The sequence below is a fragment of the Dreissena polymorpha genome, chromosome 1, assembly GCF_020536995.1.
Source record: "Dreissena polymorpha isolate Duluth1 chromosome 1, UMN_Dpol_1.0, whole genome shotgun sequence".
NCBI classification, from domain to species: domain Eukaryota; kingdom Metazoa; phylum Mollusca; class Bivalvia; order Myida; family Dreissenidae; genus Dreissena; species Dreissena polymorpha.
Genome location: NC_068355.1, coordinates 133,186,931 through 133,207,549, shown reverse-complemented (window position 1 = coordinate 133,207,549; position 20,619 = coordinate 133,186,931). Strand labels below are relative to the sequence as shown.

Here is a 20,619-nt window from a genome sequence, read left to right as displayed (position 1 = left end):
CCGTTTTACCTTGTCAACAAACACACACACTTCCTGTTGGATTACACGGTATGTTTATTTCTTTCTCTAGGTAAAATATCGTATTTATTGTGATTAAATGTCATCATAATGATGACAATAAACATTTACTGCTATTATAAATAACTTTAGAATAATGACAACAAGAAAGTGCAGAAAAAGCAGGCTATCGCCAAGTGTCACTTCAAACATGTTGAACAACAACAAGATGGAAAGAACTTTGTCCACATAATTGTAATCAAACCAGCTACAGATTTATGTTTAGTCTGTCAAAATGTTTTTGGCAAAGCTTAACACTAGTGGCAAAGTGTCAGAAGAAGACAAGGAAGATTCAGCTAAGCAATACTCTGATCATTTGGAACTTGCTAGGAAACAGAGGCTTCTGTATAAAACACAAGTTATAGATACTATCTATAAAGCCACTTGCGCATCTCAGGATATTGTTATAGGTGTGAGATAGAACAATAAATTGGACTATACATTTGTGTATTTTGTTACAATAAAAATAATTATAATTGTTTTTACGTGACATCCCTAATTTTGGAAATAAATTGATCCAATTTAGAAGGATGGGAGAGTCCACTAGGCATAAATAGGTTGAGTAAAGAAACGCATTCTTTTGACGTTTCTAAAGTATCAATGGTAAATATTCACAATTTATAAACTAATACAAATCGTGATTCTAAAATTAGCTGTTGCATTATCGTTTCAGCAATCGACATATGGGCCCGTATTCACCAATGCATTCTTGTATGAAGAGATTTATTATGAATAAAACAACAGCACATATCGACACATTTATTATAACAGCACCTGGGTTATAAAACTAACATTTATCACAAATATATGCTGGACTATAATAGAGGGGCTAGTACTCAGTATATATATATATATCACGTGTGTTTTCATCAAAACACAGTATTAACACTCCATTATCCGATGCGAAAGTTGTTTATAAAGATTTAACGGATAAATAACAAAACTATTCATAATTATTTTCGACAACAATTTTGCAGTAAGCTAACAAATCGATTACAAAATATATCGCCGTTTATTAATTAATTCTACTTAACATTGCAAATGCAATATACAATATGATACTTGACAGACAAAATATCAGAAATATAATATTATGAAAACACAATCACAACCTCAGTTTCATGTAGATGATTAGCAAAATAGTGGAAAGTCAGAATATATACGTCGTGTGATTGAAAAGGCATACTACGGTAGTTATATAGGTATTCGACTACTTCAATAAAATATTACTAATATAGAACATCTTATTGTATAAAAAGTGACCTAATTGCTTTTCACAAATGTATAGGCATATTGATTTAATAAATATGATGGCAAAATTGTGAGAAAAAAGCAATTACAAATACAAATTATGTATAAGGGAAACTAATATGAAATTATCGAAGCACGCGAAATACGAAAATTTAGGCATAGTTATGGATTTAAGCAGGACTGGTGTGAATAACGTTATTTTATCGACAGAGTAAACCTATACTGTATTGTCACAAACACATTGAACATAAAACATTTAATTAGCACATTTTTTTCGACACATAGATGCATGGTTTTTAGTATTATTTTATATACGTATATAAATATACAAGAATAACTTTATTTTTTTTTAAATTATATTTTAAATGTAGTTACGAACATTTTATATTGTAAAAATAAGATTATACTTGTATTATTTATATATACGTATCTAAAAAGAATACATTTTTTTATTTTAGCACACGTTAAATTTAATACTTAAATACATTTAAACGTTCTGTAATACATAGAGGAATACATAAGACAATATAAATACGGATGAGCATAAGTATACAAGCCCAATGGAATACATACAAATTAGCATCTTTTGCAATGATATTAACAATGAAAGAACATTGTATACGTTAATATTGAATAAATGTAAATACCTTTGTAAGGTTGAATGTATTAAAAACGTTAGTATATCAAATTCTTATATTTGTTTTCTTTACAAAACAATCGTAAGGTTTATTTTCTTGTTTTATTTAATTGTTTTGACACCTACTTGATATTAATTAGATAATAACAAAAAAAAACCGAAAAAGAAATCATGATAAGCGGTAATTACGTTAAAATTATTACGTTTACAATTTTATGAAAACCAAATCAACACTGTCGCCAAGTCAACACATTTTGTTTATCACAACACAATAAAGGCTATAATACAATTTCACAGAAGATCATTATTAATTTTCCACGTGTCATGGTTAATTGAATTGAATAAACATACATATGACATCTATATGCCAAGCATATCCCTATCTTTTTATGTTTACGTATTTATCACAGGGCCACGATTGTTAATTGTTGAAGAATCGCCCACAGCTGTTTGAAAGCACAAACCCTTCCGAACTAACCTTATACACTCCTTTAACAGCGCGCGGAATTCTTGCTTAAACAATGTCCCACTGACAAAGTAAAGCACAAAGTTCAGGGAAAAGTTACAATACGCTAAACAAAGAAAGATGGCGTCATACATGTTTCTCCTTTCGAAACCATGAGGTGTGGACACGTCTATGCGGTCCCAGAACTGCAGATAGACATTGTACGGCAGGTTGGTAACAACGAAGCAACCACAAACCAGAAACAACATCTTGTACAAGGGCCTATTTCGTCGGTTGTTTCTTATCTCTTCGTTTTGTCTTTCCGGATACACTCGTGCCATTGTGCGCGCATGTCGTACGATGTTTATTAAAATAGTCAGATTTCCAAACACAATTAATACTGTCGGAATAATATTCAGTTTTGTCATTATCATCACTGGCCAAACCTTCTTGTAGAAGTTCTCAAATGTTTCTGAGATCCTAACGCACACAGTCCGCATTTCGGTTGAATTGGTAAAATTGCCAGTTTGTTTAGGAATTGTGTCCAAACGAAAACCGAAAAAGTAATGTAAATGAAACAACAAGCATATAATAAGTAAAATACACGAAATGATAAAAGCAACTTTGTTACTCAACTTTTTCTTTGACAATGCCAATGAACTTGTCATCAGGACTCGCTCAGTGATCACCACTACTAGAAGCCACACGGAAAAGCCCGCGATTCCGTAGTTTATCCATGGAAAGGCCCGGCACAGGAACGCGCTACTGTTCCTCACATTCACGTGGTACACTTGCTGATACATATGTGGGAAGGTGGAGGTCCATAGCAACGCCAGGTCCGCGCCTGCAAGAAAGAGAAGGTGCACTGAGATAGAGTGCTGCCGCATACGCTTCCGAAGCAAGATGACGATATTCAGTATGTTGCCACCAGTTCCTATGGCAAGCAGTGGAACCGGGACTGTTCGCCAAATCCAGTACGTTATGTAGCATTCCAGGAAATTGTGCGGAAAACATGCGTTCATTGTTTTTTTTCTTTTAGGTTTATTATGCTATCAACTTGTGGTATCTGCGACTACTGAACGTGTTCACGACAACAATTCCTTATTGACATGCTTCTTTAATTAATACTTTATTTATGTTTGAAATATACACTGATCTTGGCTAGACCAGTAGATAACCAGCTCTTTGTATGCAACAAAAAATATTCGTCAGACGCACAATTCAGCGTTTTTATATGCTGACGCACTATTGAAAAACACATGCGCGGAGTCGTTTTTTCGATGACGATTGGGTGCGAAATAAAATGACGCCTTCGATAATGGTCGATATTACATTTGACATAAAGTTATGAAGAAATAATGGATTAATATCTGCATATATTTTATTTACACTTAAATGTTCCACAACAATCATCAATTACTCAGGAAGTGTATTATCTTTAATTACACGCTTGTATTGCGTATTATTGTATTATTCTGTTTCGTTCGTGCACGTGTTTTACAATCATTCAGTAGTACATCGAGGAATCTACTGACCATAACGATAACTTAAACAATGATTGGTATGTTTTATTATTTATTTAGCCGGTCAATAGACTATCAACTATACAGTACAAACGGCGTTCAACAATGACCATCGACGCTCGGAAATAACAACAAGACAACTATTTTACGATGTGACTGTCCCATTATACAAATAAGGTTTGACAAGAACTTATGGAAGGATATTGAAGAAAATGTTATATTCATGTATATGGCTATTAGTGTGTACCAATTATTTCGTATAATTAAAAGGTATCCCAAATTACAAATCCGTAACAAACAATAAATTAATTTGTTGCCAGTTTTTATGTCCCCCACTATAGTAGTGGGGGACATATTGTTTTTGCCCTGTCTGTTGGTCTGTTGGTCTGTTGGTATGTTGGTCTGTTGGTTGGTTGGTCTGTTGGTTGGTTTGCGCCAACTTTAACATTTGCAATAACTTTTGCAATATTGAAGATAGCAACTTTATATTTGGCATGCATATGTATCTCATGGAGCTTCACATTTTGAGTGGTGAAAGGTCAAGGTCAAGGTCATCCTTCAAGGTCAAAGGTCAAATATATGGGTCAAAATCGCTCATTTAATGTACACTTTTGCAGTATTTCAATATTCAAGATAGCAACTTGATATTTGGCATGCATGTGTATCTCATAGATCTGCACATTTTGAGTGGTGAAATGTCAAGGTCAAGGTCATCCTTCAAGGTCAGATGTCAAATATATGTGGCCAAAATCGCTCATTTTATGAGTACTTTTGCAATATTGAAGATAGCAACTTGATATTTGGCATGCACGTGTATCGCATGGAGCTGCACATTTAGAATAGTGAAAGGTCAAGGTCAAGGTCATCCTTCAAGGTCAGAGGTCAAATATATGTGGCCCAAATCGCTAATTTTCTGAATACTTTTGCAATATTAAAGACAGCAACTTGATATTTGGCATGCATGTGTATCTCATGGAGCTGCACATTTTGAGTGGTGAAAGGTCAAGGTCAAGGTAATCCTTCAAGGTCAAATATATGGGTCAAAATTGCTCATGTAATGTCACTTCTGCAATATTGAAGCTAGCAATTTTATATTTGAAATGCATGTGTATCTCATGGAGCTGCACATTTTAAGTGGTGAAGGGTCAAGGTCAAGGTCATCCTACAAGGTCAAGGTCATCCTACAAGGTCAAACGTCATATAGGGGGACATTGTGTTTCACAAACGCATCTTGTTGCTTAATATATTTCTTTATCAGATGAAACATTATTAATTGTTTAACACTTTGTCAAACTTAACACTCTTATATACAACTACCATTGTAGCAATCTTTATTGTTTTATTTCAAGTTGCAAAACGATGAAACGAACTTTACAACGATTCTTCTGTATTATATCGATTTATTATGCCCCCGGTAGGGTGGCATATAGCAGTTGAACCGTCCGTCAGTCCGTCTGTCTACCAGTCTGTGCGTCCGTCAGAAAACTTTAACATTGGCCATAGCTTTTGTAATATTGAAGATAGTAACTTGATATTTGTCATGCATATGTATCCCAAAGAGCTGCACATTTTGAGTGGTGCAAGGTCAAGTTAATTCTTCAAGGTCAACGGCCAACTATATGGCATCAAAGCGGCGCAGTAAGGGGGCATTGTGTTTCTGACAAACACATCTCTTGTTTTTAAATAGTTTTTATTTCCAATTAATTTGTAAATCTGACCGCTAAGTCATTAAATAAGTTACCAGTAATAATAAAATTGCATATATCAACAAACATTTGAATACAAATTGCGATAATCGTTTATTACAGAAAACAAAAGTAAACTAACATTTGCAAGCTAGCATTTTGATGATTGGAAATAATCAGATTTAACAAAGTATAAAAAAAAGGATTAAAATTCGCAAAATGTCTCATAATTAAACAGTTCATTCGTAAAATATGTGACTAACCATGTTAAAGATAATTAGTCATTCACACACAATTTTTGAATTAAACGTATGCATTTTCAACAACAGAGTAACTGTCATTTAGTGTGTTATGACTAGTGTTATAATAATTTAATACACATATTTACATTGAGAATACAATAATGACTTATACGCAAGACTATGTCAAGTGAAATTAAATCGATTTTTAATTTGGAATACAAACGAAACCTATACGCTAGAATTATGTATGTATTCGTAAGAAATAGTCATTTAAATGAATCGTATCATCATCAATATTATTATCATTCCCTTGAACGGCCTTGCCGTTTAAGGAAAACGAGTGAAGACGACTACAAAGTGATCCTACGCAAGTTATGCCTGTGTTTGGCTGTTATCAGTAGCTCAATCATGGGGCAGAACGTCCACTATTTAAAAATGTCCATAACATTTCTTCTGAATGCGTCGACGGCGACCTCTCTTCAGCGTGTCATGAGGCAAAGTCTAACACGGTGAGTCGTGACCTCCCTTCAGCGTGCCATGGAGCACAGTCTTACACGGTGAGTCATGACTGGTTACGTGCCATGGAGCACAGTCTTACACGGTGAGTCCTGACTGGTTTAGTGTCCAAACCAGGCCAGTTTTCGTCGTTTAAATGTCGTCTGGACACAGTTCAAACGATGCCACAAGCAGTTAACAAAAAATGATGCATCGAACGGATGCGTTTGTTGTTGTCGAATTTCGTATTGTGCATTGTATTGAATATTGTGCATCGAATTGGATCAATTTTGATTTTGTCGATATGAGGTTATAAAATTAACCTTTCACTGAGTTATGTTCTTGTTGGATCCCATATGTGCTGAAATAAATTGTACCTCTGATGCAAATCTCACTGACTTCCGAGTCAAGAAGGGCGGTTGTTAATACCTGGCATATATATGTTCATTCAGTGCCGGTAAAGCAAATAACTCAGGGATAGTAGGCTCAAATCATTATGACAATATGACATGCTTGTAGGATCCGTCCTTATATAATTACTTGGGTAACATTTTAATTACAATAGTATAATTTTCAAACGGTATATGATTTTTTATTGACATACAGTGCGAAAATAATGGGCTGTATACTAGCTCAGTGAAGAATATTAACACGTTTTTTACACAACATTATAACCAGAAAAAATCGATAACAATTGGTGTAAGTATTAGGAAATCAGTCAAGAAACTTATCTTCATTTTGCACTTAATTATTGGAATCGGTGTTCATTTACTGTGTCTAGCGGTAGGGTCATGTTATTTTCCGCCTTTTCGGTACGTGTTGACACCATTTACAGCCAAGTTGTCATCAAATTCTTCTGACACGTTTTGAAACGCGATACCATACAGTCACGAGAAACTTCGGTGAACGGAAAATAATGTCACCGTATGCTATTGTCGCGAAAGTTCTCGATTTGAAACATCAAGAGAGCAAATCATGATATATTACTCAACTATTTAAACAATTATTTCCAAAATAAGCCTGTGAATGTATTTCTACACATAAATTGCCAGAATCGCACTATCATTACATGAGTAGTTTGCCTTTTCCAGAATTTAAAGAACATTATTGTTTTTGTTTGAAATATTTAAACCTACTGTTATAGCATTTAAAATAAAATTGTTACAAACGTATGTGTTTTATCTTTTTTTTTCAAAACCTATTCCGGTCATACTCCTTGTTGTTATAATACGCTAATTAAGCCGCTATATTTAAAAACCCATACATATTCAAAATCAACGAATATTTCGTACAATATTTCGAAAATAAAGTTAACACATTAGACATAGTAATAGCAAACACTTCAATGCTATATATGCTCTGGTAACATAGATTTAACGCGATACAAAATGCTCGTTTTTTTTTTGTGCCAATATATTCCATGTGAATTTCCGGGTGATTGCCTTCGGACAGCGTTGGAAGCACGACGTAGTTCTTTCGAAGCCAGTCTCGCGTTCGTTCGCAAATGTTCGGATATCGTCGCGGGAAATTCACACGGAATATATTATCGTACAAAACAAATAAAAACGAGCATTTTGTATCTCGTTAAATCTATGTTACCATACCACATCTAGCGTTAAAATTTGGGCTATTACTCTACGGATTTCTAATGTGTTAACTTTATCTTTGAAAATTTCCTCTTGTTTTGCAAAGGGAACATCTAACTACAATACTTTTCGCCAGAAAATTTAAGTCAGACTGTGTTATTTATAGCAAACTTGAAAATGTCGGTAGCCTATTTTTGCTGACAGGAAAGTTTGCCAGACAAGCTGACCGCATACGTCACACAATTCACAGATATACGATGTTGTTATTATTATTGTACTATTGTATTTCAGTACTTTTTCTAGCAGTGAATTTCTGTCCCTAAAATTTATGGAGAGTAAGTTGGTTCTTTTTTCCTGGTTCTTTTTTTTGAATAAGAAATATGGGACTGTTCCTTATTCCTTATTCAAGCTTAACATAGTTGATATATGGTTTTAAAGAAAAAAATGCATACAATTCTTAAGCAAAATAAAAGAAAATAAATCGAATACATTAACTTTATGTATTACGGTACATATTAATGTTTCTTCTTCGCGCTTTCATAGGATTTCTTGTTTAAACCGAACCGATATTTTCTAATACGAATACTAACTTCACTTCAACAACACCTAAAGCATGTAACATTATTTTACATGTATGTGATATAAAAGTGCAGTCTTTAACTTTTCAAAATGTTTGCTTTTATTTATAATCCAGTTCCTTTTTCGCGGCTGAATAAGAAACAACAAACCAGTTCCTTATTCCTTATTCAAGCCGAACAAACTACTGGAATTTTCTTACTTAAATATCAATGCAATTAATTCAAAGTTAACCACATATAATAGAACATCATTATATATAGGTTGTATATTTAAAATACTTAAAATACTTAGCTTGAAGTAATTATAATTCAGTTCCTTTTTCAAATCGAATAAGGAACTGGAATGCTCGTTCTATAAATTATAAATCAAAATGAACCAACGTGACGAATAAATCAACGAAAATTGTTGTAAATGTAGGACGGGTATAAACAAATATTTATTGCAGTAAATTTCTACTTTGATTTATTTAATGATAACAAAGTTCCTTTTATTCGGTTTGAATGAGGAAAAAGGAACTGGTTCAAATCGAATAAGGAACTGGCATTTTCTTACTTAACAAATAAATTAATATGAATAAAGAGACGCATACATCATGGAAAATCCCTGTAAATGTAAGTTGGGATATAGAAAAACAAATATGTATTGCAGTACATTTCTTCTTAGTTGTCTTTTGTAATGATAACCCAGTGCCATTTTCGCTGCCGAATAAGGAAAACGCAGCCAGTTGCACCAGTCTAAAAATATGACTGATTACCACCGAAAACAGCGCCATTTTGTCGGTTTCCACGACTTTTAATCGTGCGCTTATAATTAAACATTGCAAGTAATAACGAATTTAAAGCTGTGCTTTGCGAGAATGATCCGAATTTAGGTATCCGAAATTATGGCCTTTGAATAATGTGGGTGTAAAGTTAGTTCCTTATTCGGAAGCCTGTATTTCGGACGAGCACTTTCGAATATGTTATAATTAAGATGTTGTGTGTGTTACTTAAGATTGATTATGTTATATGGACATATTCGGTCACATTTCTTTTTATATTCTTTTAGACTATAAATGCTGAAAACAAGTATTATGAAGACAATATTAAAGAAATGGTATTGCCTTACTCGCACAAAAAATTAAAATTAACTAAAGAATACTAAATGTAAATGACAATCATGGTATATTTAGGTTCGAAGTTAAAATTGTTTATCGCAATATATTTCTACCTAGTTTTATTAAATAATAATACAGTTACGTATTCAGTGTGAATAAGGAATAATGAACTGATTCGTTATTCCTTATTCAAATCGAATAAGGAACTGGCATTTTTATACTGAACAAACTATTAAAATGAACCAACAAATGTAAAGTTTCTTATTCTTTATTCGAATAAGAAATAAGGAACTATGAAAAAAGGAACTTATTCTCCATCTGAAATTCGTGTTATATTTTACATGTATTTTGAAAGCAATACTGAGTTATCAACATAAGGCCACAACAAATTGATGATTTGTTCTACGGATTTTAGCCAAAAAAAAATGGAGCGAGCGAGCGAAATAAAAATAAATTAATTTTTATTCTATTTTTAAAAAAATCACAGGCGAGCGAAGAGCGAAAAATAAAAAATAGATATATTGTCTCTGTAAATTGATATTTGTTGCCAAATAAATGCATGATATCTTCAAAATACAAACACAAGGTCATTTAGTAGTACTAACTTATTTTAACTCTAGTCCAATGTTTGTTAAAGTATGATAAACAAAATATTCTCCAATAGTTATTCTGCTTATTCACAACAGGTAGTGACTACTTAATATTAACATGGTACACTGTACTTTTCACTAGCAAAGTTATATAAGAAGCTCAGTCTTCTGTCAATGAAAGTTAAATAGCATGACAATAAATAATATGCTAAACATCAAGCGTAAGAAATATCTTCAATTTGTATTAGTTCTAAATATCATAGGTTATAGTAGTATACATTATACTCAAATGCATTACTTTGGTTAGTTTAGCAATGTTAAAATTAGAAATGAGAAGTTTAAGTTTTGTAAAGTAAAAAAAACCATAACTTCCTAATGAAAGAACAATAAGAAACAGATAGTTATTTTATTTTAATATAAAACACATGCCTTTTAATCAAAACTATTTATAGATGTGATTAGTAGGAGCCCTTTATTTTAACATAGCACAGTGACATATATTTGTCTAATTTGAGTGCCAAACAAGAGATGTGTTTGTCAGAAACACAATGCCCCCTACTGCGCCGCTTTGAAAATATATATTTATTTTTTTACATGAACTTGACCTTTCACCACTCAAAATGTGCAGCTCCATGAGATACACATGCATGCCAAATATCAAGTCAATATTGCAAAAAGTATGGCCAATGTTAAAGTTTTCGGACAGACAGACGGACAGTTCAACTGCTATATGCCACCCTACCGGGGGCATAAAACGACTAGTATCAGTTCTAGTATATTTATTAAATGACTAGTACTATAATATATATTTATAACAATAGTAGTAGAACAATATTTAGCGTGACTATTTGTAAAACACATCAATTTACAATAAAACATACTTTTCCAAGAAAAGTGCAATCACAAATGACTAGTATCAACTTTAATCTTAACACAAAACAATTAAAATCTGTAGAAATAGAAATTAAACTGGAAAATACGAAACACTAATATTTTTAAAAGTTAAAGCATTTGCTCTTTATTCCAATCCATGATTTTTCATTTTCAATCACAACATGTTAACATTTATAAACATGATGATGATGGTCATCATAAACACATTCTTTTGCTTTGGTCTCATTTACAAACCAAATCAAAGTAAGAACTTTTGAAGGCTTGAATGAGTTCATTTGACTTTTTGTTTTTTTAAAAACTTCTTGGCGCCCCATGTTTTTGCCTCTTTTCCAGAATGTCGACAAGACACACAAATTGGCCTGACAATGGAATATTTTGTATACAAATCTGCAATATATGCATCGTTGTCATCTAACAGACAGTCAGGAGATCCACAGTGGATGCACACTGGTGGTAGGTAATGCCGACACTTGGCTGAGAAATAAGCTGTTTCCACCTCAGAGCTGCAGGTCACGCATCTCCGAACATACAGGTCAGGTGCATCTTCCAACTGATCTCCACAGATATACGAATGGCATGCCTTAATGTTCCGCAAGAATTCCTCCTGCAAGGAAGTGAAATGTTATGGAGCTTTTCACAAAATTGACAGTCATCATTATTCGCCCTATCCAAACAGAAAAAATCTATGGTCTTTTTTTCAGGCTTATAGAAATTCCCAATTTTACCAGCCTAAAGTGCTTGTAAAACTCATAAAACAGATATTAAACAATTTCTAATTTTATTTTCGCTATTTTTTTTCCAAAAAGAATTTGAGCAACTTTAAGCAACTTTAATCAACTGCCATTAGAAGCTTACTTTCAGAAAGATGAAAGTACGAAGAAAATTGGCATGTATTTGAAGGATTAAATAAAATTAAAAAAAAATTGTGTCTGTTATTTTGAACAAAATGTACACAAATGGCTGCGCTCGAAAATTCTGACTCAGGCTAGTAAAATTTCCCATATTACTAAATTTCTATTACTGTAATACTTCTCCAAAGCCTCTTCATAGACATGGAATTGATGGCAGCTATGTCTTGGATAAGTTCAAGAGCACATACATGTAACTAAGGAATAAGTGAATCAATATGTGTGAAAATTGTGTCATGTTAATCTACACTTCATGGTGATTCGCATGCAAACAAATTGCCAGAAGGATTGACCGACAGAGTGACTCCAATAAATTGCCTCCCAACCTTTGTGTTTGCAGCATTATTAGACTTGAAACCTATTCAAATCAAAGCAAAAACGAATGCATTTCCTTCATATTAAGATTATCATTTACCAATGCATTTTTTGTTTTACAACTATTTATATCTTGAATGGGCCTTTGATGGTATGAAATAAAAAACAATGTTTTGCAATGTCAATCTGGTGATATATTAACACATACCGTGTTTGATCAGACATTAACAAAAAATATTCGGGCTCTAAGTTGCAAACCAACAAGCCAAAGAGCTTTTTTCTGATCTGTAAAAATATGTATCATTCATATCAATTTATTGGATCAATACGTGTCTTTTTATAATCCTGCCAAACTGTGTATAACTGTGATGTTTAAATGTTAATTTAGACTCTTAAAAATTATGTAACCAACATGTTATGATCCTATAATGTTGAAACACGCTGTAGATTGTATTTTTACAAAACGTTTACCTGTTGTCGGTCAAGCTTGTTTGGACTAAAGACACATCTTGGCCTGCTACATTCTCCGCAAAGGACAGCATCTCGAAGCTTCTCATTCTAAAACAACATGGAAAGATATAGTGTAATGAAAGCAAAAATATTTAAAAAATGCTTTTTATGGCAAAATGCCCGCTTCAATTTCCAGCCTGCAAAAATGTTGACAACATGATATCATTTTGACATGATCACTTTTTCTCTTGGTGTTGCCAATTGCCAGGTGGAAGAAGGAACGGATGTATACTGCAACAAAAATGCACTTGGAATATTTCTCTGATTTTTATTTTAATATCACAGTTGTAATTCAATGAGGTTTAGTTTAAACCTATTTATTTTAGCTCGATTGCATTGAAAGCCTTAGGCTTTTTTGAAACGCTCTAGAGTCCTTTTCCTGGGACTAGAACCAGTACTTGGTGTCTATGGGGAGATCTAAAGCACGCTCCTACTATGGCAATTGAACCCGTGACCTCTCGGTCGCTAGGCGGACACCATATCCACTTTGCCAAGGCGACCTTACAATAAGGTTTGACAGTTTGACCTAAATATAATAATATAAACATGAAATAAAGTGTTAAGTTATTTGCGAGCTTCTAAAATATTATAATTATCATTACCCTCAAAATTTCTCGATTCTCTTTATCATGGTTTTGTAATTCCTCATCATAGGTTCCACATGGTCTGGTTGAGGGTCTGTACTTGTCACGGGTCAGGGCTTTCCCAAACAACTGGAATTATTATTATGTTATTATAATTTATATAATTGAATTGGCATGTTTAAACCTTATCTCAAATGTTGCTTCCAGTTTCTAAACACAATAGTCACACATTATCATTTAAATCATTAAATTAACTACATGTCAGCTGGACAAGTTAAGTTAACTAAAATGTCAACAAGGTATATAGTTAAGTATATTTATGCCTTTTTATTAAACAAAAGGCAGAACATAATATGTTGTCAGATCAATGAAGTAAACATGAGTAAATTGATTATTCAAATTTAATTGTAACTATTGACCATTTGCACAGGTACACAACCTTCAAATGCCAAAGTAAGTTTCCAAAATATATTTGTAATTTACACAACTTCATCCATTCAATAAATATGTCATATAATGGAATACAAATGCGATAAATTTACCTCACTGAATGGTAGGTAGTGTTCACCATTTTCGTCAGGCTTTGGTTCAGGGAGGAACCTGAGGCGGTCAAAAACATCCTGATCTCGGACTGGGTTAACGGAGCAGTAGCCACATTCATCGGATGAACACTTCTTTAACTGGAAGCAGTAGAAGCATGCCTCTCAAAGAAATCCTTTAGAAGAAAGGACACTGATGTTTATAGACGCTCTTCCATATTAATAACATGTTGTTTTTTTGTCATTTTTTAAACAAGATGTATCTTTATACATAGGTTGATTTTTCATTATAAAATATAATAAACACACGTTTTCATTAATATTGTTAATAAGACAGCATAGCCTTCACAATATCCAATATTTAATAAAAAATGAATAATGTTACCCGGTAAACATTTAACTTTTAAAATTGAATAATTGTGTATTGTTCTGAGAAAACTGGACATAATGCTTGTGCATAAATTGTCATCCCAGATTAGCCTGTGCAGTCCACACAGGCTAATCAGGGACGACAATTTCCGCTTTTATGGAATTTTTCGTTTAAATAATGTCTCTTCTTAGCAAAAATCCAGTATAGGGGGAAAATGTCGTCCCTGATTAGCCTGTGCGAACTGCACAGGCTAATCTGGGACGACACTTTACGCACATGCATTATGCCCAGTTTTCTCAGAAAGCGACACAGTTAAACTTTCCATAACCTAGACAAATTGCTTGCCTGTGCCAGATGCATATTTTAAGGTTGAATGTTAAAAACCTTTATTTGTTTTTCTGTCAGATAATAGTATACGCACTGGCGCATATTAATTTAATGCGAAACAAATACTTAAATTGGAAGTGACATATTAAAAACTAATATAAATATGCATTATGTAACCAGTGACCATAAGCAATTTTAGTAGAGGGCAATATACAGTTATATCAATATAATTTTACTGAGAACAACAATTATTATATCATTTCCAGACAAGCAGGACATTATCTATGCATTTTTCTTTAAAAAATAAATTTAGTTTGTTTTACCTGCAGATGCTTGCTTTTCTTCAATTCAGCGCTTTTTGTGTCAGCTGTGGCTACTGGACTATCTGCTCCAAAGCCAACACCAGTGATATCTAAGATGGATGTGATCTCTTCATCTGATACCCCTTTCAAAGTTTTAACAGGGTTTCCTTTCAAGCTCATTTGTGAGAAACGTTTGTTCACAAGATCAACCACTGGTTCCATACTTTTCTTGAAAGCCTCTTTCAGACCATCTTTTAGTCTGGCTTGGTTTCTTACTGCAGTTAGAGAAGACAAGTTTTTAACCATCTGTTCATACTTCTCTTCCATTTCATTTCTGTCTAGCGCAACATGCTGCAAGGCCAAATTTAAAATGGACATGCAACGTTCAGCTGGGTTGGTCCAACTATGTGATGGTGCCGTTCGGAGTGCAATTAGCATGTCCAAATCTAAATGCATGAAGATAAGAGTGAGCGACAACTTAACCGTTTCATAAGTGACTCTATGATCCGGTCCTCCATCAGTATAAAGGCACATGATTGGGGTTCTCAAATTTAATCCATCTGAAGAGTAGGCATCATTTAATCTTACGAGTTCAATAACTTCAGCAGCATGTCTAAATGGGCTAGATGGGCTGAATACCTTTTCTTTTGTTGTCACATGCATGTCCCCTGAAAAGAAGCTGTCTTTCGAGTCCCTAGGAATTTCTGTGACAAGAACAACTGAAGGAACAAGACCGCAAAGATGAAAATCATGGTCAGTTGCAACTAATACAGGTCCCTCTGAAGGTGTTAGAACCTTGTTATGCCCTCTTACTCCAGTTGATATAGGGATTCCTGGTTCTCCCACTGGAACTATTGCCTTGTCGTCCATGCATAAGAACATAGCACTGTCTCTAAACATCACACAAAATTCTTTCATATACTGAAAGTATTTTGCAGCATAGTGTGAATCAGGATGTGAAACTCTTGCCTGGCGTGTCTGCACACGGAATTTAACATTGAACTGACCAGTGTACCTTAAAGCAGTCTTATGAAATGGATTACTGGGACAAAACTGCAGTCGGATCGTTTCATTGCTAGGAATGGGTGTTCCATCAGGCACTCTTTTACAAATGTCATTCTTTAAAGTCTCTATTGAAATTGCCAATGGCAAATACATTTCATCACATTTTCGTCTTTCACTGACCTGTAAAACCTGTTCTTCAAAGAACTTTCCCATTTCTTCAAAAAAGGCATCATAATATGTATCAGAGCCATTAGTTGCTCGTAAATCAATCAATAACTGAGAGTCATCTGCGCCTATGATCTTCAACACCCTTTCATTAATTTCTTTTTCACTGGAAGAATTGGCACTTTCTTCATGCCCTGTTAGGCTAAAATACATGTGTCTAACGACTGACTTTGGGCATTTCACATAACTTATAAACTTGTCAATAAATTCTTGTCTCATAGCCCTGCTTGAGAACGTCGGAAGATCTTCTGAAATTTGAGAGATAACTTTCATGTTGCGGGATGTTTTGTCTTCTGTTTGACCTACTGGAACACTCCAAATGAAATTTAATGTTCCTATGCTTCCTCCATAAGCAACCCTATACAACATAATCGGTTTGGACAAACGAAGGTTTTTGATGAATTTGCGACGTTCAATACGATTATCGGGACAAAACTTGTCAAGGTGCACATAGGTATAATCTGATGTTTTCACTACTGTCTGGTTTAAATGACTATATTCTTCTTTAACATTGGACGGTGTCACAGGATCTATGCAAACCGAGTTCGAGTCACCGCAGTTAGCTGTTTCTCTTTTATGACTTATGTTTTGGTGTTTTTGGTTATCATTTTCAAGTCTGTCTTTGTATTGTTTTAGAGATTCTGCTAATTCACCCATGATTTTGGCTAACACTGTGTTTCGTTTATCACTCAATGATGGCAAACTAAGGGCGGAGTATAGATCACCAACCAATTCGCCAAGTCTGGCTGCCTTTACAATAGGTGGTCTGTGCCTAAGTAATTTGTAGCTGTTGTAATTTTGAAATTTGTTTAATTCAGTTGGAACATGACAACTGGCATCTTTCAGTCTTGCATGGCAGTGATCTACGTACCACAAGGCATTGCTGAGAGATTTTAGGGCTTGTTTTCCACTGTCCTCGACAATATTAGATGGCCATCCACACCCAGTACTTTGGGCCCAATCAATCAAGTCGCAGTACAGGTGTTGTGGACCAGAAAGTTTCTTTACTTTTGAGCTTGTGTTTACTTCATATTTTTTGGGCATAATGTATACCTTGGACTTGTTCATTAAAACTGTGAATGCATTGGAGTTTGAACTTGTTGATGGAAGTCGTGCAGAATTAATTGTATATTCGACCATTTTTTTGTCAAGTTCTACTGCGACATTTAGTTGCATGTTGATGTTCGAAATTTTTATTCTATCGCTACTACCAACTTTACTGCAGATATTTACAGAATTCACGCATTCGGGCGACATTTCGAGGCCTGATGATGATGCGGCTGCGATGAATAAATCGCTAAAATCATCCGTAATCCGGTGACACATTGCCACAGGAGAAAAAATTGAATTACCATTGGTGTCTTTCGCCGACACGACTATGCAGACGAGCGCCGCCATTATTTTACCATAAACCAATCTCATTATTATCGTAAAGCGTTATAAAAGTCGTAAAATACGTAGGCTAAATTAAACTAAATCTGTAAACAAATACATGCGGAGCAAAATTGTTGCTGCGGGCGCGAAATAAAAATAAAAATATTTTTATTTAGTTTTAAGATTTTTAGGTGCGGCAAATCCGACGAACATTTAATCAATTTGTTGTGGCCTTTAAAGGTGATTATCAATACTCCTTTATCTCTTCCACTGACGATTAACTAACTGTGCACTGCCCCTGAACTTCTGCGATATTGAATTTAATGCGTAAATGTAACAGGGTCAAAATGTGTGTCTGTCTGTCGTATGAATATGCAGAGAATAGTCGGGATTTCTGTGCACTGAACACAACTATACGCTGTAGAACGACGCAGTAATGGCTGCAAATGTTCTGGAGGATTTCTCTCAAATCAGACAATGCAAAATTCTGCTATTTTCATTCTCATCTAGTGGCGGGATATTTCCCTTACATTTTATAGGTGTTGAGAAGTCATCATAGACGAAAAGCTGGGTTAAACAGCTATGCCGAAAAATTCGTGAAATCACGTTTTGTATCAGACTTAGTCGCATGCCTGACTGCGGAACTGAGATTTCAAGTTTCAAAAATCATGAACAGGGTCCGGTTTAATGAGAGCGACCATGGTCGGGCGACTGGTTGTACCAGCAAATAATCGTCGTGCGACGATAACCGGTTGTAATAGAGAGCGACGATCGTCAGTCGACCGCGCGTTGTTCGACATACTGTCGAGCGACCGCAGTCCACCCCTCACACCATCACTGCTCGTCGCTTGACGCTTTGTCGGCACCAAAAACAATTGCCATGAGACTCCCAGACAATCTGCGACGGTACCAAGATCGTCTGCGCAAGACCGGCGGGGCACCTGCAGCAGACCCTCAGACAGTCTGCGACGTTGCCAGACAGTCTCTCTGACCGGATAGTCACCTGCAGGAGACTCCCAAACAGTCTGCGACGGTGTCAAGATCGTTAGAACACATACAGGACAATCCCAGACAGTCTTCTAAACATCGGGCATCTGCAGGAGACTCCGAGACAGTGTGCGACGGTGCCAAGACCGTCTGGGCACCTGCAGGAGATTCACCAAACACTCTTCGACGGAGTGAGAGTTTGTCTTGCACTGTTACAGACTGTCTGGGAGTCTCCTAAAGTGTCCAAGACGGTCTTGGCACGTCGCAGAATGTATGGGAGTCTCTTGCATGTGCCCCGCCGGTCTGGGATACTGTCGCACACAGTCTAGGAATCTCCTGTATGTGTTCTAACGGTCTTGACACCGTCGCAGACTGTCTGGGAGTCTCCTGCAGGTGCCTATCTGGTCGGTCAGAGAGACTGTCTGGCAACGGCGCAGACTGTCTGTGGGTCTGCTGCAGGTGCCCCGCCGGTCAGAGAGACTGTCTGGCACCGTCCAAGACTGTCTGAAAGTCTCTTGCAGGTGCCGAGACGGTATTGGCACCGTCGCAGACCGTCTTTGGGTATGCTGCTGGTACCCAGATGGTATTCGCACCGTCGCAGACTATCTGGGATTCTCCTGAAGGTGCCCTAACGGTCTGGAGACTTCTGGCACCGTCTGGGAGTCTCCTGCAGCTGCCTAGACCGTTATGGCACCGTCGAAGACTGTATCGGAGTCTCCTGCGGGTGCCTCGCTGGTCTGGGAGATTTTCTGGCAGCGTCGCAGACTGTCTAGGAGTCTCCTGCAGGTGACAAGACAGCCTTGGCACCGTCACAGACTGTCTGGGAATTTCTACTTATGCCCAGACGGTCTTGGCACCGTCGCACACTGTCTCGGAGTCTCCTGTAGATACCCCGCTGTTTAAAAGACTGTCTGGCACCGTCGCAGACTGTCTGGGGTCTCCTCCAGGTGCCCAGACGGTCATGATATTGTTGCAGACTGTCTGAGAGTCTCCTGAAGGTGCCCATACGGTTTTGGCACCGTCGCAAATCGTCTAGGAGTCTCCTGCAGGTGCATCGCCGGTCTGGGAGACTGTCTTGGCACCGTCGCAGACTGTCTGGGGCTCCTGCAGGTGCCCGCCGGTCTGAGAGACTGTCTTGCACCGACGCAGACTATATGGAAGTCTAGTGCAGGAACCTTGACGGTTTTGGCACAGTCGCAGACTGTCTGGGAGTCTCCTGCTGGTGCTCCGCCGGTCTGGGAGACTGTCTTGCACCGTCGCAGACTGTCTGGGAGTCTCCTGCAGGTGTCAAGGCGGTCTTGGCACCGTCTCAGAATGTCTGGGAGTCTCCTGCTGGTACCTTGAACGCGACGTGTGCTCAGTCTAGTGCATTCCTCTTTATGTCCCGTACCTTTTTTACCTGTGTCTGCTGTCCTCAACGCCACACCACACCACACGTGTTTATGGCTCCCACAATCCCCTTCCACTTTTTCCGCGGGTTTGCCTCGGTCACCAATGGCCCGTGCTTTCCCTCCAGCAGGTTCTTATTCTCGATAACAAGCTCTAAAAGGATATCTATCTCTTTTTGACCACGAATGGCACTGACTCGAATCGTTGCTGTCTTCGTCTTCCATTTTTAGCGTGTATTTTCGCCGTCGAATGTTGTTGGCGGAAGTGGTAATTTTCCTAAAAAAAGCGACAACCACGACGGCAGTCGACTGACCATACCGTCGTGCGACCACAGTCGCGGCAACTTGCTCCTTGAACGCGACGAGTGGTTAGTTGGCGGCCGAAAAGTGTCGGTTGACCACACAGTCATCCGACTACAGTCGGGTGTTGTAGTTTTTCATTAAACCGGACCCTGGTTTGACATTGACATTTTGCACTTCTTAAACGCATATTGTGATGTTCCATATACATACAACCCAGAAAGGTATATTTGATACATAGTTTCGCGATAAGTTTAGTGTTTTGAACCGGAGGCATTTTATTACGAAATTTACTGCCTGTCGTGTCTTGTCTTATTGCTACCGTTAAGTCTCTTAGAATTTATTGGTTTTTCACTGTAGCAGAACAAACTACAATAATGCCAAACCAGGAAAACAGTGCCAGTT

The 20,619-nt window shown here is 36.4% G+C and overlaps 1 protein-coding gene across 1 annotated transcript; it reads right to left on the bottom strand.

Moving 5' to 3' along the window:
* Positions 1-10,584: 10,584 nt before the first annotated feature.
* On the bottom strand, positions 10,585-19,489 carry LOC127852765 (uncharacterized). The gene is made up of 8 exons (XM_052386764.1): positions 19,373-19,489; positions 19,103-19,306; positions 18,598-18,760; positions 14,957-15,210; positions 13,940-14,098; positions 13,416-13,526; positions 12,775-12,861; positions 10,585-11,684 (listed from the first exon to the last, which is right to left on the bottom strand). The coding sequence occupies exons 1-8, from the start codon at positions 19,487-19,489 to the stop codon at positions 11,352-11,354; spliced, it is 1,428 nt and encodes a 475-aa protein (XP_052242724.1). The 3' UTR covers positions 10,585-11,351.
* Between the last annotated feature and the right edge of the window lie 1,130 nt (positions 19,490-20,619).

Bases quoted from the DNA above. Each gene is read 5' to 3' on its own strand.
- LOC127852765 (XM_052386764.1), bottom strand. From the start codon at position 19,489: ATGACCGTCTGGGCACCTGGAGGAGACCCCAGACAGTCTGCGACGGTG. The intron at 15,211-18,597 runs GTATGTGTTCTA...CTCTAACTGCAG, and splicing joins AGACTGTCTGGGATTGTCCT to TAAGAAACCAAGCCAGACTA. The intron at 12,862-13,415 runs GTAATGATAATT...ATGTTGTTTTAG, and splicing joins AGAATCGAGAAATTTTGAGG to AATGAGAAGCTTCGAGATGC.